Below are 22,873 nucleotides of genomic sequence, written 5' to 3'. Positions count from 1 at the left end.
GCGTGGTGCAGCCAAAAACCAAAGTGGGGTTGGGGGGTGTTTATACTATACTGTAGTGTGCAAAAGCATTATGTCTTAGAGAATGTATGTACCTTAATTTAAAAATACTTTATTGCTAAAAATAATAGTTTATTGCTGAAAAAAGATGCTGAGCATTCAGTGAGTGGTAATCTTTTTTTTCTGGTGGAGAGTCTTGTCTCGATGTTGATGGCTGCTGACTGCTCTGTCAGGTTGGCGGTTGCTCAAGGTTGGGGAGACTGTGGCAATTTCTTTAATACAAGACAACAGTGAAGTCTGCCACATGGATTGCCTCTTCTAAGAGGCACCTTAGACACCTCTCCCTCCTCCCGTGCCCGCGACAGCAGCCTAAGGCGTGCCCCGATGCCTCAGTTCCCAGCTGCCCCATGGGAGAGTTCAGAATGCTAAGGCCATCTGTGATGAACACTTCTGCTCCCTAAAGGTGTATTCAGTCTCCCTCTGGTAGGTACTCTTATTTATTGGTAGCAACTTCCTGTTACTGAATGGAAATAGCTCAGTCTTCTCAAGTCATCTGAGAGCTCGCTGGCCAGGTTCCCAGGAACATTGCTTCTGCCTCCGTGAAATGATCACAGGCAGTGAGCCCTTGGGGACCACAGTGGCAATTCAGGGTTTGGAAGGCACTGGCCGTGGTACCTCTGCTGGGTAACTCTCCTTTGAAAACAGGAAAGGAAAAACTTATTGGACATTTTCTTCAAGACTTTCAGGAAAGAGGGATTTCCCTGGTGTAGCTAAGATTCCTGGGAGACGTAAACGGGTATTCTTGTCACAGCTGATGGCAAATCAAAGTGGGAAAAATACTACCTCCCAAAAGGGTATGTTTTAATATTCTCTATATCCTGGACACTGTCCTAGGTATTTTGCTTACTTGCTCCTTTTTATTCTTAGAAACAATAACAAGAATGTACCTTGTTATTTATCTCCATTGTACCCTGGGGGAAACTGGCTCCAAGAATTGCCGTGACTTGTCCAATCCACCCATGTCTGGGTGGTTCTGGAGCCTATTATTTCCATTTTACTGTATTTCAGGGTCTCGAAGGCTTACCGCCCCCACCCCCAGGTCCCTTAGGCCAGTCCCCCCTCATTGAATTTCAGTGTTTGCCCTCTCTACAGCACCCTTTACTAGTGGCTCTCAGGTATTTGCTTGCACACATCCAGGAACAGGGAGCTCACTCCCACCCAGTGCAGTTCATTCACTGTTCAGACAGCACCAACAAGGAAGGCTCCTTAATTCCTCATCTGGATCAAAGCAGGATGTAAAAGAATAAATAAGCAAATAAGTGAATGGAGGGGACATCTGTCTCCTAGTTGCTTCTTCTCATTGGTCTTAACTTTATCATTTCAAATCATGAGAATAACTAATATTTATTGAGCAACTAGTATGTTCCAGGTACTGGGCTAAATGCTTTACGTTTGTTATCTCATTTACACATGAGGACTCAGGAGTATAGAGAGGTTAAGTGACCTGTTCAAGGAGGCAGAGATGGGTTTAGAACCCAGGGAGTCTGGCTGTGGAGGCCCTAAAGTTGGCTACTGCAGTTCACCCCATCGTGAGTCCTAAATATGTCAGCGAAAGGGAAAGCTTCCTTGGTTCCTTCACTGTCCTTGTGTTGCTCCAGGACTGCAGGATGCTCCCTGAAAGGGTCTGAGCTTTGCTGCTCTCTCCTCCCTTCTGTCCCTGCTCTTCTTCCCTCTTCTATGGGCCACCCCATCAGGCTGCCCGACGCAAGACCAGGACTTTTTCTGACTTGCCACCCTTCCATGCAGCTCCAGAGAGGGGTTCTCTCAGGAGGCCAGCGATGCTCCTGATATCAGCCGTAGACAGCAGACTGGGCCCTTTCCTGGGCTGAGAAAAGTGTAAGTGTTAGTCACTTAGTCATGTCTGACTCTTTGTGACCCCATGGACTGTAGCAGCCTGTCAGACTCCTCTCTCCATGGAATTCTTAGGCAAGGATACTTGAGTGGGTAGCCATTCACTTCTCCAGGGGATCTTCCTGACCCAGTGATTGAACCCGAGTCTCCCTCATTGCAGGAAGATTCTTTACTGGCTGAGCCACCAGGGAAGCCCTGAGTTGAGAAGGAGGCCCCCAAATGGATTCCTGCTCTTAGCTAATAATAATGATGATAGTGGCTGACATTTTGGGCATATACCATATGTCAGCTGAGCTGTGTACTTGTGCTGTGACCTCAATAAATTCCAGGGCTGCTCGCCCTTGGAGATGGTCTGAGAGCTTGGCTGTGGAGAGGGTGATTTATTCTGCTCAGGGGAATCAGCAGGCTCAGGCTTCTCAGTGGTTAGAGTCTGGGCTGTGAAATCAAGCAGACCCGGCTCCAGGGGTAGCTCTGATACTTAGGGGCTGTGTGACCTTGGAAACATTATCTACTCTCTCTGAGCCTTGGTTGTTCATCTGTAAGATGGGTAGGAGAGGGTTGCTGTGTTGATTAAATGATATCATTTGTTTTGAGTGCCTGGCATAGGTGAGAAAAGAGAAATGGAGGTAAAAACAGCTAGTGCTATCTTTTAACTATGGTTCTGGGTGGATCTCATGATTTCTGTTCAGGTGGTATTTCGTGGTTTCTGCAAAAGCAGACCTATCTGGAGAATGTGTTGGGTCATCCTGACACTTGTGGGTTTTATTTTTTTGGTTGTGCTGCCCAGCTTGTTGGATCTTAGTTCCCCAACCAAGGATTGGACCTGGGCCCCAGTAGTGACAGTGCTGAGTCTTAACCACTGAACCACTGGGAATTCTCTTGACACTTGTCTTTTGATGCCCTTCCAGTGTGGATGAGGAGGATGGTCAGCCCAGAAAAACTCAGTGTGTGTGTGTGTGTGTGTGTGTGTGTGTGTGTGTGTTTATTTTCTCTTAACGTGTCTGAATGAGCCAAAGTTGCTATTATTGTATTTTTTAGTTTTTCTTCTTCTTTTTTTTTCCCCCCAGAAAAGGGATGTTTGGGCTAAAGCTGAAGAAGAAGAAGAATAAAGCAGAGAAGGGGTTAATCCTAGCCAACAAAGGTGCCCAAGGTGAGGCTTTTGGGATTTGGGGAGGGACTACTACCCTGGGGCCTGCGGGTCTCCAGAGTTGACTGACCCCTACTTGGCTGAGAAGGGAGTTCACTCTCCGTGGGAGTGAGGTGGGAACTGTGTCTGGGTCTTCAAACCCTGCCAACCCCGAGTGTGCACCCATGGCGATCCCCACCGGTGCTGGGTCATCTGGTCGCTGAGCCAGGTGGGTGGGTGGACACCTGCTGGGCCATGAAAGGCCCCCACAAGGAGGCAGTGACAGAAGAGCTCAGGCTCCCGGCTCTGTTCTGATTTGCTCTGTGCCCCAGGATAAACCACTCAGCACCTCCAAGTCCCAGCTTCTCCCTTTGATAAGTGTTTGGAGTGTGGGCTCAGCTGACCATGGGGGGCATGGGGAAAGCAAGTGAGATGATGAAAATCAGTGGGAGGGCAGCAGCTGCTCTGGGGGAGGCTTTCCATCCACGGACTCATTTAACCCCTCCATCATCCTGCCAGAAGGCGCAGTCATCCCAGTTTCACAAATGAGGTCACAGAGATGCAGTGAGAGGACTTGAAGTGTGGAAAAGACCAGCTGCAGGATTGCAGGGCTCAGTGGAAAAACCAAAATGCAAAGCCATTGTCAAGAACTCATTAAGAATAGCTGGATGGTGACTGCAGAGCACTAAGCCAAGGACAGCGAAATCCTTCTAATCACAGGGCTCAGCGGGCTGCACAGACCCTTGAAGCCGGCCTTGAGGGGGGCGGGGGGTGGAGCGGCACAGAGCCAGGAAGCAATGGCATTGGGATACAAATCCAGACTCTCAGATATTCTACACTTAGAATGGGCTACTTCCTTTTCCAAAAGCAGAAAATCCCAAGTTACAAGGTGACCCGTGGTGGTGGAGGCCAGGCCCCAATCAGGGAGATAGTCAAGTGTATTAAATCAAAGAGGATCAACTGCTTCCAGTGGACAGGTCTAGGGTGATGCCTGGAGACTTTTGCTGGGTGGCCCTGACAACAGCCAGTCCAAAGCCAGCTTTCTGGACCGTTTCTAAACCCAAATGGGTCTGTTTTATTTTCACCCTCCTTGTCTCCTTGGAGGGATCCACCATTTACCCTTCACTGCTGTGTCCTGTAGGTGCCCTGTAGCCTTATCTCTGCCCTCCCCAACCCCAACTCCACTCCTCACTCCCATGTAAAACCCAATCTTACTAAAGAAAAATATGGGAATTCATCATATTGAAGTGCTAAATAATAATAATTAAGTCATCCTTGGATGGGACAGGAGAGGCATCACATTTTAATTGAAGACAAGGTTTAAAGCTCAAGAGAAGTACTTGCCTATTGGGTGAAATAGAAGGTATCAGGGAGTGGGTAGAAAAGACTCTAGGGTCCTTCTTGATATCCCTGAAATTACAATCCTAAGTAGGACCCTGCAGTAGTCCTGGAGGTACAAGGTTGAAAAACAAATAGTTCCTTTCTTCAAGGACCTCATGAAAAATAATATCTCTGACACATTGAATAAGCCCCTTCTGCTTTTGATTTGACATACATTATTCATGACTCTGAAATGTAGGTTCTTTTGCCCCTGTTTTAGAAGAGGTTCAGAGAGGGTAAGTGCTTGCTCAAGGTTACACAACCAATAGATGGAGAAACTGGCTTCTGAGGCTGGGTTCGTCTTACACCAGAGCCCAGGCTTTCCTACCCCCCGGGTCAGCCTCCAGTGAGGAGCCCTCACTGACTGTGCAGCAGGGAAAGAATAAGCTGGTGGAGATTTAGGGCAGCTGACCACAGGCATTTCAGAGGACCTGGCTCCCATGGCTCATTCTAATTAGAGTCTTCAACCCACAAAGCAAACAGGGCAAAGAGGAATCAGGCCTCTCCTGGAAAGTAAATAGTGTCCATCCCGCTGACCAGGGCCTCACCCTGCAGATTGACAAAACAGAGTCTACGGAACTGAGTACAAGTTGGTCTTTCTTTCTTGGCATGACTGGGGAAGTTAGGGCTTCTCTGGGTGAAACGTTTAGAGATTCTCAAAGTCTGTGGCTCTTACATCTGTGTATTTTGAGACCTAATGGCTATGCCTTAATTTTGTAAAATACCAGTTACCTGGGCTTCCCAGGTGGCTCAGTGGTAAAGAACCTGCCTGCCAATGGAGGAGACATAAGAGACGTGGATCTGATCCCCGGGTCAGAAGAAAACCCTGGAAGAGGAAATGACTACCCTCTCCAGTACTCTTGCCTGCGAAATCCCATGGAGAGAGGAGCCTGGAAGGCTGCAATCCATGGGGTCTCAAAGAGCAGGGACACAACTGAGCTTGTAACATAAGCACGTACCCATTAATTAGTTACCCAATGAGTAGTTGTTGGGTACCTTCCACGATCATCATTCATTTAACAAATATTAATGGCATGTCTTCTAAGTGTTGGGTGTTGTGCCAGATTCTGGGTATACGATGGTGACACTGGATAGGTTAGAGGGAGGACAGTCCTGTGGGGGACTCTTCCGTTTGTCCCTCCAGATCTATTCTCCACCCTTGTTCGTCTGTTCTCTGTCCTAGGAGGCTGACCCCCCTGGATGCACCACCCAGGTCGCTTTCCCAGTGGTGCACCCCAGCACGAGGTCTGGGAGAGGGAGGTCAGGACGTGTCCCCAACTGGATGATGGTTGACCCCCTTCTAGGGCAGCCCATGGGACCCGACCTCCTCTCTCCTCAGGTCCTAGTAACTATTCTCTCTCCTCATCTGGAGGGTCTCCGAGTGGCATCAGCTTGGCTGCCATGAGCTCCAGATAACTCTACAACCCTTTGTGGTTTTTCTACACCCACACCTTTGTAAAAAGTCCTCAGAACATCCTGTCCTGGTTGGGCCATCTGTTATCCATGGGGGCCCTGATGAGAAAACTGTATTACAAGTGGAGAAAAGTGCTGGAAAGAAAACAGACTGTGTGCCTAAGGGGAGTCTATTGGAGGATTTCTTTTAGTGTGGTTCGAGAGGGGCTCCATCGGCGGGGGAAATATTTAAGTTACAACATCGAGGATGAGTGGGAGCCTGCCAGGGCAGTGAGAGCAACTCAGGTGGAGCAGCCTGTGAAGAAAAACTCCAAGCAGAAGGTGGCTTGTTAGAAGGGATGGGAGTGAGTAACTAGAAAGCAATGAGGGCAGGACCAGAGGAGCAGGTGGGCCAGGAGGAGATGGCAGTCAGGTAGGTAGGGAATTAGAGTCAATGGCACCCAACTCCACTACTCTTGCCTGGAAAATCCCATGGGTGGAGGAGCCTGGTAGGCTGCAGTCCATGGGGTTGCGAAGAGTCGGACACAACTGAGAGACTTCCCTTTCATTTTTCACTTTCACGCATTGGAGAAAGAAATGGCAACCCACTCCAGTGTTCTTGCCTGGAGAATCCCAGGGACATGGGAGCCTGGTGGGCTGCCGTCTGTGGGGTCACACAGAGTCGGACACGACTGAAGCGACTTAGCAGCAGCAGCAGCAGCGGACTTCAGACATATTCTAAGTGCAAATTTCCAAAAGAGGAGTTTTCAAAAGAGAAACATAATCTTTTTTTTTTTTTAAAAGAAGGTTACAGTGGATGCTGCTTGGTTACTTGATTGGTAGGACACAGTATTTCAGTGACTGAATGAATGAGGGAGTGAATGAATGAATGAGGGAGTGAATGAATGGATGACTGAGTGAGTGAATGAATGAGTGAGTGAATGAATGTTGGCTATGGATGAAGCTTCAGCTGACTGCCTTCCCACCTCCAGGTCGGTCTCACCCTCCTGCATATAAACCCCTACAGAGAAGGGTCCATGTTTTGCTAATTTCTCCATCTTGCACATCTAACATAGCCTAGATTCTGGCATGTGTAAGGTTCCTAAGAATGTTCACTGGAAACCTGACTCTGTAACAGTTGCTCCTCATTCCTGAGGCCCTGTGGTCAAGACGGGGAGCAATAAAGTTTATCTTCACACTTCATGTCGCACAGTTGGGTACTGGCATTACTCGAGGGTCTCTGCAGGCTGGACTTTTGTTTCCCAAGTGACAGAAGAGTCAGAGCAGATGGGCTCAGTCATCCTTTCTATAACTACTGGACACCTATGAGGTCTGTGTCCATGAGCCCCTGTGGCAGCATGGGCTGCGTTATTCTGCCTTCTGACTCGGTTCTGTTTTGTTGGTTCACTAATTCAAATCAGAGAATCAATATATATCAAAGCTGGAAGGGATTTAGAAGCTTACCAGTTTCCCGGAGAGCCCAGGGTTCTAAGAAATGGCTTCAGGGGTTGCTGAAGAGGGTGATGGTGAGGCTGGAAGAAGGTCACTGCCCTACATTCCACCTCATGGCACATAGAACAGCTTGGTGTCAACAGACTTGTGTTGTATATTGAGGTTCTGTACAAAATTACATATATGAAAATAGACCGAGATCTGATCTCTTTGGGGAACATTATTCAAGCTATTGCACCTTGTTACTCAAAACTAGCCCTCGGACAGCAGGAATGACCTCACCAGGGACCTTGCTTTTAGAAATGCAGAGTCTTGGGCCCTACGCTGGACCTACTGAATCAGAATCTGCATTTTAACAGCTTCACAGGTAATTTTTATGCACATGACATTTTGCTAATGAGACGCAGAGGTAATAAGTTAGTTGTCTAAAGTCTAAATGTGGCAAGGTTGTGACTTGAAAGCGCATCTTTAAATTCATAAGCCATAACCCCACAACACTAGCATACAAATCTACCCTTTTTTTGGAAACAGAAGATGCATAGCATGTGTCTGGCCTTTCTGCCACTAAAATGTTAAGGTCCATGAGATCAAGGACTGTCTTCTGGTCTCCTTGTGTGTTTGTGGTGACTGGCATAGCGCTGGACAGAGTCGAGGCTCAGATCGCCACGGTGTGGCGTATTTAATAGACTGTTCTCTTTGCTTCTCTAGATGATCAAGCTGAAGCAGAAACACCACAGGAGGGACCTTCTCACCAGGAAGGCCTGGGAGGAGATTTGATTTCCGACAATACTTCCATCACTCCTGTCCCCTCATCTCCTCCAAAGAGAAGGTACAGTGTTGCACAGGCAAGCAGCCTACTCCTACTGAGCACCTCCCTTGTGCCAGGTACCCTGCAGGCTCTGGGAGAATAACACCAGTCCCTGTGTACAAGGAGCTGAAGGTCGGAGGCAGGAAGCCAGCGTGCTGTGTCCCCTTCACTTTCTCTATGGCAGTGCTGGCCAGGGCCCCGGCTCTACCAGCTTCTAGTTTTCAATCTTCATGTCCCTCATTGTTCAGGAATGACAACAGCAGCAGGAGACAGAATCAGGAGCTGTCCCTCACCTGTTCTGTAAGTCATCGAGACGCTAGATGTCTTAGCTTTGTGTTTGTCCCAAATGAGAAAGTGGTTCTTTTACTACCCAACAAAAAGTCAGAACAAACTGACCTTCTGCACGCAATCTGCTCTCTCAGTTAGCTATCGGTGTGTAACAAATAATCCCAAGGCTTAATGTAAGAATTCATTATTGCTCATGAGTCTACGGGTTAGTTGGTTAGTCTTTACTGGTTCCGGATTGTCACAAGTACATCACTCATGTTTCTCTCATCGTTTCGCAGCTCTGTTGATTTTAGTTTGAGGGTTGGTCCGTTGTGCGCTGGCCTAGGATTTCTTTATCTGGGGCTATGGGGCTTTTCTCACTATAGTATTGCATCCTCTAGCAAGCTAGGCTTTTTTTTTTTTTGGCGACACAGTTTGTGGGATATTAATTCCCTGACCAGGTACTGAACCCACACCCCCTGCAGGGAAAGTGGGGAGTCCTAACCACTGGACCACCAGGGAATTCCTCCCAAACTTTTTCCAGTGGGGATAATGCCAGAGTTCTGAAAGAAAGAGTGGAAGTGTACACAAGATCTCTTGAACCTAGGCTTGAAATTGGCAAAAGTCACTTCTGCTGCATTCTGTTGGCCAGTGCAAGTCACAAGTCCAACCCATGTCACAGCAAGAGCAGACTACAGTTTTCAGAGTAAACAGTCTGGATATGGGGAAGCCAATAATTGGGGCTAGATGCCCTTTGATTTGTGTCCATTTCTTATTTATGATAATTCCTCATGCCATCCTTTCCTTTTCCACTCAGGATTATTACTATCAGTAGAGCAAATTAGTGCTTCCCTGGGTGCCAGGAAGATCCTGAGTTGTTATTACTGGACTGTGACAGGATGCACAGTATATGTGTGTAAGGGTCGGGTAGGGGGGCAGAGAGAGATGGAAATCAGAAAAGGTGATAACTCAGAGATTGACTCTTAAAAGAAGGCATGACATTTGTATGCTCATACTCACTGTAATATCTCCTTCCCCCCTACACTGCACCTTGACACCTACCCCCATCAAACTCCAGAATCAGGATTTCAATTATTTTTAATATCCTTTAATGGGTCCTTTGACATTTATTTCACTAGGATAATAGTACTGCATTGGTGGAGAAAGGCAGGTGAAAGAGAAGTAACTAGCCTTTTCCTTTCTCCTTGGTCAGTGGATTTTCCATCAATTAAAATTCTACCCATCCACCAGTGCTCAATTCAAACTTGACCTCTGTAGTGACATCTTTATTGCTTAGTTTGGCTCTCACGAATATTTCTCTTCTCTGAACTTCTGTTACGCTCTTTCCCTATGACACATTTTGTACTTAATAGTTCTCTTTATATATTCTGGTCCTCTCTCCCTTGGATAGATTGCTAGCTCTGCAAGGACCAAGATGATGACTTCTTCATGTTTTCTCCCTGAAACTAACACAGAGTTTTCACATAGTAAATGCTCGGTACAGGTTTGCCATTTTATTAAAGAACAGATACCCTTTAATATCTATCTTTTCCTACATGCAATATTTCTTTTAATCCATAGAGCAACCCTATGCAGTAGAAATTATTTCTATTTTTAGATGAAGAAATTAAGGTTAATGTCACAAAACTGGGGAAAACAGATATTCTAATTCAGATCAGTCTGACTCCAAAGCCTTGAGATTCTTACTAGGTTATTCTCTACTAGAGTCAGTTACAATCAGCAGAAATAGAATGAAATCAGATGCAGTGTTGCTAGAAGGCAAGAGAATAAAATTCTATAGAAACTCGAGCTGTATTTTTCCCCACCCATTGTGCTTCTGTGACAACAGGGATTCCTCATATCTTTCTATTATTATCCAATCTCTAAATGCCCAGGTATTGCACATCTGTTTTCAATTACTCATGACAGTCCAGACAAATGAAGTCCCCTGAAAGTGAAATCTCACTAAGATGGCTGGTTGTTCCTTCCAATTTTCTTTCTTTTTTATTTTTTTTTAACCGCTTGTTTTTTTTTTTCTCCTAAAAGCAATCATGAAACCCAGAATTACTGTATAGGTGAGAAATGGCAAAGTGGTCATCTGGCTAGGACCAGACAGCAGAGAAAGAAGATTCTTATTTAGACTCAGGTCTGCCACTGATTTGCTGGGGCATCTCAGGTTCTCGTTCTGTAAAATAAGAAATAAATGCTACTGATAATCATACTCACAATAAGAGTTGACATTTAATCTTGCCATATGCTAATTTAAATCTTTATATATGTTACATCTTTTAATTGTATACACTCCATGTATATGGGTTATTATTAGCTCCATTTTTTAAGACGGGAAAACTGAGTCCTAGAGAGGTTAAGTTACGTGTCCATTTACATTTATCTACTCCAGAGATGGGGAGAGGATATCTAGTATAAATAAAAGCACTTAGAAATACCTGGGAAAATATTAGCGTGGCTTATGGATTTAAGGTAGGTTCTTTTATTTATTTTTTTAGAGAATAGTTTTGAAGAAACATTTATGTGTGTTTTTTTGCAGTATAATTGTTTTACAACTGTGTATTAGTTTCTGCTGTGCAATGAAGTGAATCAGCCCTGTGTATGCATATGTCCTTCCCTTTGGGCCCCCCTCCCTCACCCCTCTAGGTCATCGTGGAGCACGGACCTGAGCGCCCTGTGCTATGCAGCAGCTCCCACTAGCTCTTGCGCACATGGTACCTATGTCAGTGCTACTCTCAGTTTGTCCCACCCTCCCTACCCCATCCCTGTGAGAGTGAAGGTGAAGTCGCTCAGTCCTGTCTGACTCTTTGCGACCCTATGGACTGTAGCCCACCAGGTTCCTCCATCCATGGGATTCTCCAGGCAAGAATACTGGAGTGGGTTGCCATTTCCTTCTCCAGGGAATCTTCCCGACCCAGGGATCGAACTCAGGTCTCCTGCGTTGCAGGCAAACTCTTTACCATCTGAGCCACCAGGTAACTCTAAAGAAAGTGAAGTTGCTCAGTCAATTCGTCCATTCTCTACATCTGTATCTCTATTCCTGCCCTGGAAATAGGTTCATTTTTCTAGATTCCACAGGTAGGTTTTTACTTAATGAAACATATGTGTTAAACTTTTTTCAATAGATCAAAACTGTTGACTAAGATCCACGATGGGGAGGTCAGATCCCAAAATTACCAAGTAAGTGATGAGTCCTTCCTACCCAGCCTCTGCCAGCTCTTCTTCTTTTTTTAAAAAATAGTTTTATTTATTCATTTATTGTTGGCTGTGCTAGGTCTTCGCTGCTGTACAGGCTTTTCTCTAGTTGTGGTGAGCAGGGGCTACTCTCTAGGCGAGGTGCAGGAGCCTTTCACTGTAGTGACTTCTCTTGCTGCGGAGCATGGGCTCTAGGGTGTAAGGGCTTCAGTACTTGCGTCCCACGGGCTTCAGTAGTTGTGGCTCTCAGGCTCTAGAGCACAGGCTCAGTAGTCGCGGTGCATGGGCTTAGTTGCTCCTCGGTAGGAATCTCCCCAGACCAGGGATTGATCGAACGTGTGTCTCCTGCACCTGCAGGCGGATTCTTTACCACTGAGTCACCAGGGGAGCCCTCCCCCAGCTCGTCCTGTGTGACTGAGCAGCCAGGCCGAGTGTGTGCACGCTGCTTTGTGTTATAGATCGCCATAACCATCACGGAGGCCCGCCAGCTGGTGGGTGAGAACATAGATCCGGTTGTGATCATCGAGGTCGGGGATGAGAAGAAGCAAAGCACAGTGAAGGAAGGAACCAACAGCCCATTTTACAACGAAGTAAGTCATGGGGGTCACCAGCTTCCCCTCCACCAACATGCTTTTCACCACATGGCAGCATTCTTAAGCCAAACAAAATCTGTGCTCCTCCTGACTGCTTCCCATCCCTCATCTGAGCCCGAGGCAAACTCCCTGAGCCTCCTTACCAACAGAACTTAACAGACAATGGGCAGCCCGAGGCAAGGAATTCCTCCTGATTTTAAATTCATTGCTGTTTTCAATAGACCCATTTTCTTATTACTTAAAAAATATCATTAGAGTATAACTGACTTACAATATTATATTAGTCTTAGATAGTCTTAGTTGTCTTACAACTTAGTAATGAAGTTTTTTAATGTATTATGAAATGATCACCGTGGTAAATCTGGTTACCATCTGCCACCACACAAAGTTATTATAATACTCTTGACTATATTTTCTGTGCTCTAATTTACATCTCCATGGCTTATTTACTTTATAACTGGTAGTTCACACCTCTTGCTCCCTTTCACTCATCCCCTCAACACCCCTCCCCTCTAGCAACCATCAGTTTGTTCTCTGTATCCAGGAGTTTAGTTAAGTTAGCTGATTTGTTTTCTTTTTTAGATTCCACATGTAAGTGAAATCATCTGGTATTTATCTTTCTCTGTCTGACTTATTTTGCTCAGAATGTTACCCTCCAGCTCTGTCCATGCTGTCGCAAATGGCAGTATTTCATTGTTGTTTTTTTATGGTTGAGAAATATTCCATTGTGTATATATATCACATCTTCTTTATACATACATCTGTTGATGGACAAAGTTTCTTCCATATCTTGGCTATTATAAATAGGACTGAACACAGGGAGGCACATATCCTTTCGAATTTGTGTTTTATTCAGATAAACACTCAGAAATAGAATTGCTGGATCGTATAGTAGTTCTGTTTTTAATTTTTTGAGGAACCTTCATACTGTTTTCCATATTGGTTGTACCAATTTCTTATAAACTCATCTTCATCCATCATAAGTTCTGAGTATATATTCAATAAATGTGTTGGCTAGTAAGAAGATAAACATTCATTTGCAGAGCAGAAACACTGAAAATTTAATTATTAATTTTGACATAGTCATACTGATTTGGAAAGTAAAGCAGTGGTATTTTTCTAAGCAGCATAAAAATTGTAAAGGAAAACATCTAAGAGAGACATAGATCTTCTAAGTTTATACACACTAATTTCTCATTTCTAAATAAAAAGATTACACAGTTTTTAAAAACTGTCAAAGATGCAAAAAGTATAAAATGATTTATGAGAAAATATATACAGTATATGTGTTTCCCCTGATCTTTGATCTCTAAGTCCTCCTCCCTGGAGGCAGACTTTCTCACCAGGCTTTTGTGTATCTTTCCAGAAATATTCCAGGTGTGCATAAGAATGTGAACAAATATTGTAGCCAAATGGTAGTGTTCTACACAGACTGTCCTGGACCTTGGGCTTTTCACAAAATGATGTATCCTGGAGATTAGTCTGTATCAAGACATCTAGTTCAACCTTATTTTCCCTTCTTTGCTGTAGAGTTTTCCATTGCATGTACTTATTATAATTTACTAAACCAGTCAGTCTCTCATTGATGGATATTAAAATTTTTTTCAGCCTTTGGATACTACTTATAATGATATTTAAATGGCATAATTGGGGTGAAGAGTGTATGTATTTAAATTTTGATATCACCACATTGCCCTCCAAAGAGGTAATGATTTACATTCCAACTATGTGCAAGAGTGCTTGTTCCTCCCATACACTTCAACACCATGAATTGTCAAAAAGTGCAGTCAACTCTTAATTAATTTTTTATTGAGAGTGGAAATTGAAAAGGAAGTCAGGGGAGTATGCATAATAAAATCAACAGAAAATTCCCAAATCCCATTTGAGCTGTTAACTAAAACTATTAGAGTGGCAATGTCTCCTTCCTGTTCTACTCCCCGCCTCCAGAACCTTTGAGCTGTTAACTCCTTTCCTCTTTATCACTCCTGCCTTACAGCCTTTTACCATGAGTTAAAGTGGCAGTCTTCTCCTTCCTGTTCTTCTCCCCACCTCCATAACATCTTTCAGCGTGAATGTGATATGAAATAACGTGTGTGGAAGTGCTTTAAAACTGCAAAACTCTACAGACTTGTTAATGAGAATAAGTATTTGCTTTATGCAAACAAGTCTTGCATCTAAGTGACATTCCATTGGGCTAAACGTAATCATTGGGAAATCAAGTGAAAACGAAAGCTGAATTAAAAATCTTTGTTACAGACTTGGACTCTAATTTTCAAGCCTGAAGTTCATCAGATGTTGAAGGAATCAGTTAGTAGAGGCTGGGGAATCTTTCCCAGCTAGAAAAATGTGTGTGGCTTCAGAGGTCCAGGGACCCTCTGTGAGACAGTTGAGTCTGAAACATGTGAAACTCAGTGGAAGGCAATACATTTTAGAACTAATTTACTGGTCCAAAGGAACCCACAGCAGCTCATATACCAGAGAATGAAGAACTTCATGCAAATGAGTTTTGCACAGAAAAGATTTTCTGAACACCAAAACTCTTGAAAAGTTTGAACATATATATGAAAAATTTCCTGAAATGTTATACATAGCTTCCTGTTCTCTTAACCAGGAGACACTGAACATAATATAACCTTAATGTAGCTTTTCATTGATACTGCAGGACTGCCATTTTGAAGGTCTCTTATTCTAGTGTTTGATGACATCTTTGGTTTTCCTTCCATGTTTTGGCTTTTCTGTTCTGCCTTTAAAAGCAAGCTGTTGGTGACCCCTTCTCCCTTTCCCACTGCTGTCCTGTTCAGCTCTAATGTCTTGGTGTCATTCCTCCGTCTTGCAGCTCAAATACCAAACAATCCAAGAAACAACTTCCTAGTTCTGACTCGGCTTCCACCTTCAGTCCTTAAAACACACAGGCTGTAACAAAGCACTACTCCAGCTTTCTGCATGAGGAGCATCCTACCTCACTTCGGGAACTTGACAAAATTCAGATGGTGAAACATCTAGCACTTGAATTCCTTTTATGATAACTTTAGGGGAACTTAACTTTGGTCCCTGGCTCAGCAAGAACTAGCTGTATGACTCCAGGCGTGTCTTTTAAATTTTCTCACCTTCAATCTTTATATGTAGAATATGGAAACTACTCTATATATTTTCTTCAACTCTAAAATTCAATCACTTTTTTCAAATTAGAAATCTTCCTTCCCCATAATTTCTTTTTATTATTTTCCTGGTCAGTCTTGGGAATTTCACAAGGATGTTTGAAGCTGAAAAATCCCAAGAAAATGAAATTTTAATCAAGTTTACTCTAAATTAAAACCACAATGAGATATATTTTCAGTCATCATTATATATAAGCAATAAAAATGAATATATAAGAAAACCGACAATTCAGGGGTTAGCAAGGGAATGGAGAAATGGCTATTTTCATATGCTGCCAGTGGGAATGTAAAATGTTTTAGCACCTTTGGAAAAAAATTATGCTAGCTACTAAAAACTTACATGCACACAAGCTATGATCCAATAATTCCAATTCTCATGTCCATTTTAGAGGAAAGCTTACGTATATATTGTGAAAAGATGTAATTGGTGTTTTTTTTTTTTTCCTATTTGAAAAAAAAGAAAACATTAAACAAGTTTCAGTGAAAACAAATCAAACAAATTAAACAAGTCAATTAATTGATGATAGAGTTATGCCATTGGGAACCTTGCAGCAATTCATTAGAACAATGCAGAATTAGAAGTATTGAAGAACAGAGTTCTTACATGAAAGTTCTTACATGCAGAATGAACTTTGTTTTACAGTACTTTGTCTTCGACTTCATTGGGCCCCAATTGCATCTTTTTGACAAGATCATCAAAATCTCAGTAAGTATATCATTGGTGGTGATGGTGATGGAGGTGGGAGAGATTCTAGGCTTTGGGAAGTCTTGAAGACTTCCTTGCCTATCTTCTTCACCCACTCAATCTATATTATATTATATTATATTATATTATATTATACATAAGTTCTGCATTAAGGTTTAGGTAATAGTGGAATCTTGCTTGGGGGTACTTAAAGAATGTGACTCTTGAAGAATGAGAAGTCACCAGGTGCCAAACATTCTTTACATGTGAATTTCAGGCATGCTGACAGGTGATGAGAAGATATTTCGGGACCTGGGACATTGCCCAGATGTTGTCTCATTGCATCACTCAGACAACCACCTGTTTGTGGGATCAGCTTTATTGCAGGCTCTGAGGGGACTGTGTAGAGTTCAGAGGAACAGTTAATAGTTAGGTTTTATGCAGCATCATAGACAAGGGTCATGACTCTCTGTGGGGCAAGTGGATTTTTAGCAGAGGATCAAAGCTGGTATTGCCTATCTCTGTTTCTCTAACTTGGAAGAAGAAGGTAGAAAACTGTCCTTGAATCAAGGATCTCATAGAATTTTATTGTTAGAAGGAAGCTCAGAGGCCATGTAGTTCAACTTCCAGCCAGTACAAGAATACTTCTCCACCACTTCCATGACATATGACATGGGGTTCTTAGGCACTACTTGATTATATCCAGTGATGGGGAGGTCAGTACTTCTAGAGAGGCCCATTCCATTGCTGGAGAGTTCTGTTATAACAATTATCCTTATAGTAACCTGAAATCTCTCTTCCTGCAGCTTAAGAACTGCAAAGGTACCCTTACCTGCTTTTAGATGGCAGTATTTTCAAGAGTGGGAGACACCTGAGTTACTATCACCCTTCATCCACACCCTCAGTTTTCTCTTTTCTGGGTTAAAGGTTAAACTAGTCCTGATTCTTCAGGAGTTTTGTGGCTTCTGGACCCAGGCCCAGCTCTGCCAGCTTCCTGTAGAACTTTTTTATCTTAATTGCATTTAGAATGAAAGATGTTCTGCTGTAAACAGCCAGCAGTCTACTGACTTATCAGACAAAATATTGAAGATGACAAGCTCTTTTGTCCTGCCTACTGTACATGTCTAAAACTTCTCAAGACAGTAGGGATGGGAAAGTTGTGAGCAAAGCATTGTGAGATTTTAGGAGAGAAAGGGAACATGTTCAGTTGTGACGGATCAGGCAGGGCTGTTGGAAGGAGGCAACGTTTGCTCTCGGCATTTAAAGATGGGTAGAGTTGGGACTTCCCTGGTGGCCTAGTGGTTAAGAATCTACCTTGCAATACAGGGGACATGGGTTTGATGCCTGGTCAGGGAACTAAGATCCCATATGCTGTGGAGCTACTAAGTCTGAGTGCTGCAATTACTGAGCCTATGTGCCACAACTGTAGAGCCCATGTGCTACAACAGAAGATCCCTCATGGTGCAAGGAAGATCCTGCATGCCACAGCTAAGACCCCATGACAAAGCCAAAAAAAAAAAAGGTTGGGTAGAGTTTCTAAACGCAGAGGTAGATTTGAATATTGGGCTACTCTAGAGTTCATTTTGGCTACAAACAAACAAAAAACAAAAACCTTTTAGGTGGTAAGATTTGACGGGTGTCCCTGAAACGACATTTAGCTAAAATCCTGCTAGAGGGTGAGGTAAAGCTGTGATTCTTTGCCCACCCTTACAGCCATCCCTGAGGTTCGATAACCAAATGTCAGTGTGCCCCAGATAAGAGTGAAGGCCAGACAAGGTTCAAGGCCTAGAATCCTCTTTGATGGGTTTGTCTTGAGCCCTTTTCGCAGATTTAGCCTCAAAGAGAAATCTAATGTTGCCAGACTCACTGCTCCGTCTCTCCCAGGTCTTTCACCACAAGCTGATAGGAAGTGTACTGATCGGCTCCTTCAAAGTGGACCTGGGGACCGTGTACAACCAACCTGGTGAGAAAAATTTGCCTCCCAGTCTCCCTTGCTCTTCTTCTCTTCTTCTGACACCTAGGAGTCAATTCATTTATCCCTTTATCCACTTATCCATTCATTCAATACATTGAGCATCAGTTAAGCAAAGTGGTATAACTGTGTGTAACTCTTGGATCTCTTCTTCCAAGTTTTCAATCTGATGATAAAGCTGTCTTATGTGTCCATAGGCTGTGTGCTTAGTCGCTCAGTCATATCCAGCTCTTTGCAACCCCATAGACTGTTGTCTGCCAGGCTCCTCTGTCCATGGAGATTCTCCAGGCAAGAATACTGGAGTGGGTTGCCATGCCCTCCTCCAGGGGATCTTCCCAATCCAGGAATACTTCTGAGCAGTTTTTAAAAATATTTTCCCAAAGTCTGTCCAATTTATTGCTGTGAGACACAAGAAGGAAATGTGGAAGTTAAGAATGTGGACTCTGGGGCCAGATTTGCCTGGTTTCAAATTCTACTCTGTTCTTTCTTAGCTGTGCAACCTTTTGTTAATAACTTGACTTGTCTGTGCTACAATTTCCTTATTTGTAAAAATTGGGATATGATAGCAACTCCTATAGAGTTGTTGGAGGATTAAGTAAATATATATGTAAGTGAATATATACATAAGCATATATGCATAAGCACTTCATAGAATCTAGCACAAAATAATGACTATGATAAGTCACACATGGGTTTACTGTAATTATTACTATTATCCCTGATTTTTCAGAGGTGCTAGGCAGATTGTCCAAGGTCAAGAGTTAATCAGTAACAGAACCAATAGCAAACATAAATCTTATAATCAAAGGTTCTTTCTCTTCAACAGTGATTCCAACTCACATGACCACCGGGGCCAGGCAGTGGGCATCACTGAGTGCAGTGGACTGGGTTTAACGCCGTGGGAAATGAGGGAGGCTGGGGGGATGGAGGCGGGGCACATAGCGCCATGGAAGGAATAGCATCTACTCAGCTCCTTTCCTACCTGCCACCGTGTGGCAATGTGGACTATGTACTGCCAGATCTAACAGGTGTCTTTTTTTTTAAAGATAAGCTTAAAGTCTAGATTTTGTGAGAGCCTTTGAAGTTTGGACTCACTGTGTAGGCCAAGAAAAAAGATCCATGAGTGGCACTTGTGGCCTGTGGAATTATGTGTGGCTTCTTCTGTTTTGGCTACACTGTGCAGCATATGGGATGCTAGTTTCCCACCCAGTGGTCCCTGCAGTGCAAGCACAGAGTCTTAGCCACTGGACCCCCAGGGAAGGCCCTCAGGCATGGCTTCTACACTGCATTCGTGTCCTTCTCTCCGGTCAAAGCTGGACTCTAGTCCAGGCATTTTCCACTTGGTTAAGGGCTTCCCAAATCCCTGTGGCAGGTTGGGGAAAAAGATGGAGAAGTGGTTGAGGAGAGAGGAGAGGAGGGGAAGGAGGAGAGAGGGGCAGCATGAGACTTGGAATTAACTGTGATGAGCGAGCCCCTCCTGGGGAGCAGAGGGTGGGGAGGTTTGTGTTGGAAGGAAGTGGGTGGAGCATCTGGGTGCATCTGTGCAGGGTATCTGAGCTGTCGGGATGTCTTGCAGGTCATCAGTTCTGTGACAAGTGGGCCCTGCTCACGGATCCTGGCGACATCAGGACTGGCACGAAGGGGTACCTGAAGTGTGACATCAGCGTGACTGGAAAAGGAGATGTCTTAAAGCCCAACCCCAAAACCTCCGATGCCGAGGAGCAAATAGAAAAGTGAGACAGGCCCATGGAGGACCGTGCAAGAGAAATGACATGTCCCATTTCCGTGTCTTTCCCCTCTCCCCTTCCTTACGGGTTCTTGAGAACTGCCAAGTTAAAGAGGCCTGTCCCCCCAGACTCTGCTCTGTCAGGGGCGCCATGAGATGTCCTACCAAAGGCACCACTATCCTTTGGGAGGGCAGCTTCTAGAACAAGAACAGCCTGTCTTCCTATACCAACCCACAATGGGTAAGCTATTCCCAAGCTTATCCTATGGATCTGAATTGAGCTGATTTTTCTTTGAAGGGAGAATAATTTCAGCCACTGGCTTATGAAATGGAAAGGTTTAATGCACCTCTTTTAGGTGTTTATTCTGTAATTCTGGAACCTGAACCAGTTTATCACATTCATTCTATTCATGCCCTGCGCTGTCATTCACGCCAGGAAGAAAACTTATTTTAGTGATGCATCCTGATATTTTCTCCTGTATCAGGATGCTCCTTTCTGCCTCCAAATTGCCTCTTCCTCTTCTTTCTATTCTTTCAAGTGAAACAGTTCTTTTATGTTTCATTTTTGTCCCCCTCAAGGAACCTCTTGATCCCTCAAGGGTTTCCATCAGAGAGGCCCTGGGCCAGGTTCTACGTGAGACTCTACAAAGCTGAAGGGTTGCCCAAGGTGAACTCCAGCATCATGGCGAATGTCACCAAAGCATTTGTGGGTGACAGTAAGGACCTCGTGGATCCCTTCGTGGAGGTCTCCTTCGCTGGGCAGACGGTGAGTGTCCATTGTTGCGATCCCGGCAGACCTGGGCCGGAATTCTGCTCTTTACCCCAGGACATCGCTGGGTAAAGGACATTAAAATCAAAATCAAGACATGCCTGGAGAGAGAAGGCTTGTCACCAGAAGGCCTTGCACGTGGCAAGAAAGTGGGGGAGAGTCACTACTTCCTCTCACCTTCACCTTCCTGGAAGATTCATAGAGAAAAACTGGCGGGGGGAACCACCATTCAGGACCCAGGCAGGCAGGCCTCCTTCCTCACCTCTGGCTCCTTCTCTGAGCTATTGGCCAGTCCTCAATTCCCAGAGAATTACCACCTCCCCTTCAATCTGCTCCACAATCTACCCAGCTTGTCCTTAATCGTATGTAAGCCTGGACATCCTTGTGTCCAGCTGTTCCCCGCTCAAGAGCCATTGGAAGTGCCAGGGCCTGGGCACATGGTCAGAGCTTAATCCTGATTAATTGGACTCGGAAGCTTCAGCCAACACACGTGTGTCTACCCAGCTCCTCCCTTTGGCAGGGTGGACCTTGGACTACTTTTGTCTTGGGTCCCATTGGCATATATGGGACATATATAACCTCCAAATAGGATATCACCTCCATTGTATGATGAGGAAACTGAGGTCTAGACTGGGGAAGGGATTTGTACCAGGTCCTAATTTTAAAAGATATTTATTTATTTGGTTGCACTGGATCGTCATTGAGGCACGTGAGATCGTTCATCTTCATTATGGCACACAGGCTCTTTCAGTTGCAGCATGTGGGATCTAGTTCCCTGACCAGGGATCAAACCCAGACTCCCTGCATCAGGAGCATGGAGTTTTAGCCACTGGACCACCAGGGAAATCCCTGGTCCTACTTTTACGACGCAAACTCAGGGTCTAATTGTATCTGCTGTCTTCCCGGAAATGCATGGAATGCCTTAATAACACAGGTGTCAGTTTCACCTCAACCCAGTGTGATGATGAGAACTTTCTGGGGGAGGACCTGTGACAACCCTCCTTTTGTCCCAGATGCCCAGCACGGTGTCTGGCACAGAGCAGGACACTGGTTATGTTCATGGGATGTAACTGATTTTCATGGGTGCCTCGTGGAAACAGGTTCATTAATTTGGCAACTTACTTTATATCTCCAGCTGGTGTGAAGAGTTTTCTTTAGTTGGTCAAAGGCCTCTTTCATTTCCTTCAGTGGTTCACATCCTCCTGGCTTTGTGTTTAGGGGCGAACCACGGTGCAGAAGAACTGTGCCGATCCCGTGTGGCATGAACAGGTGGTCTTCAAGGAAATGTTCCCTCCGTTGTGTCGGAGGGTAAAAATCCAGGTGTGGGATGAAGGCAGCATGAATGATATAGTGCTGGCAACCCACTTCATTGACTTGAAGAAGATCTCCAATGAACAGGATGGAGATAAAGGTAAGGCCTCACATGTCTGACTTCAAGGTGGGGTCTCGAAATGATTCATTTAGAGCCTCATCTTCAAAGCCAGAGGAGCAGGCGATGTGTTAGGCACTTTCCATCTCTGCGTGGTCTGTGGCTTGGGTTGGTTTAGGGTAGTGGACAGAGCCAGACTCTAGGAACCATGAGGCTTGTTCCCTGGCCCAGGTCTTCCAGGAACACTGCTGTGTGTTCTTGAGGAAGTCACTCGCTTTCTCTGGGCTTTATGCTTCCTAACTGGAAAATGAAGACTTTAGATTGGATCAGAGGTTGGCAAACTGTGGTTCATGGACCACAGCTGAACTACCATGTATCTATGTATGGCTCACAAGCTTAGAATGGTTTTACTGTGTTTAAATGGTTCAAAAAATATGGTTCCCTCAACTACTGATGAGCATGAGCTGACTGCAGAGAGCCAGGGCAAGAATGGAGAGTCCCAGCTAATTCATTGAGTCAGTCCAAAGAATTTTCACCCTGGATAAAGCTCTTTATAGTAATTCCCCTACATACAAATGAGTTCCATTCCAAGTGTGTGTTCATAAGTCCAATTTGTTGGTAAGTCCAAAAAGCTAGCCTAAGTACCTAGCTAACACAATCAACTATACAGTACTGTACTATAATAGGTTTATAATACTTTTCCTGCACATCATACATACATAAAAAACAAACACAAAAAATAAAACATTTTTAATCTTACTGTACAGTGCCTTGAAAAGTACAGTAGTACAGTACAACAGCTGGCATACAAGGGTTGGCACACATTTGCAACTTTTTGAAAGTTTGCAACTTACATGTTCATATGTAGGGGACTTACTCTATTAGCAAAATCTAAATTAATAGCTGATAATTCTCTACATATCCCAACCCACCTTCCCTTTATTTAAATCTCAAGAGAATCTTTCTCTGCACTACAAATTTATGTTAATTAATGTATGTATTTGTGGATATGTGTGTATACACATTATACTGTAAAAGGCTTGGCTTATGCAGAGAACAACTTT

General features: G+C 44.3%; 1 protein-coding gene across 1 annotated transcript in view; it reads left to right on the top strand.

Annotated features, from left to right (window-relative positions):
* The first annotated feature begins 601 nt into the window (after window positions 1-601).
* FER1L6 (fer-1 like family member 6) overlaps window positions 602-22,873 on the top strand; it is a 135,070-nt gene continuing 112,798 nt past the window's right edge. Inside the window, exons 1-11 of the mRNA XM_019974110.2 lie at window positions 602-681; window positions 1,804-1,893; window positions 2,976-3,058; window positions 7,967-8,087; window positions 11,468-11,522; window positions 11,996-12,127; window positions 15,932-15,994; window positions 17,858-17,936; window positions 19,522-19,678; window positions 20,251-20,437; window positions 21,659-21,851. Coding sequence (XP_019829669.2) covers window positions 602-681; window positions 1,804-1,893; window positions 2,976-3,058; window positions 7,967-8,087; window positions 11,468-11,522; window positions 11,996-12,127; window positions 15,932-15,994; window positions 17,858-17,936; window positions 19,522-19,678; window positions 20,251-20,437; window positions 21,659-21,851 — 1,240 coding nt within the window. The remainder of the gene's footprint in view (window positions 682-1,803; window positions 1,894-2,975; window positions 3,059-7,966; window positions 8,088-11,467; window positions 11,523-11,995; window positions 12,128-15,931; window positions 15,995-17,857; window positions 17,937-19,521; window positions 19,679-20,250; window positions 20,438-21,658; window positions 21,852-22,873) is intronic.

This window comes from Bos indicus, chromosome 14, assembly GCF_029378745.1.
Source record: "Bos indicus isolate NIAB-ARS_2022 breed Sahiwal x Tharparkar chromosome 14, NIAB-ARS_B.indTharparkar_mat_pri_1.0, whole genome shotgun sequence".
In the NCBI taxonomy this organism is placed as follows: domain Eukaryota; kingdom Metazoa; phylum Chordata; class Mammalia; order Artiodactyla; family Bovidae; genus Bos; species Bos indicus.
The sequence above is the reverse complement of the archived record's forward strand: the minus strand, read 5'-3'. Positions and strand labels throughout refer to the sequence as shown.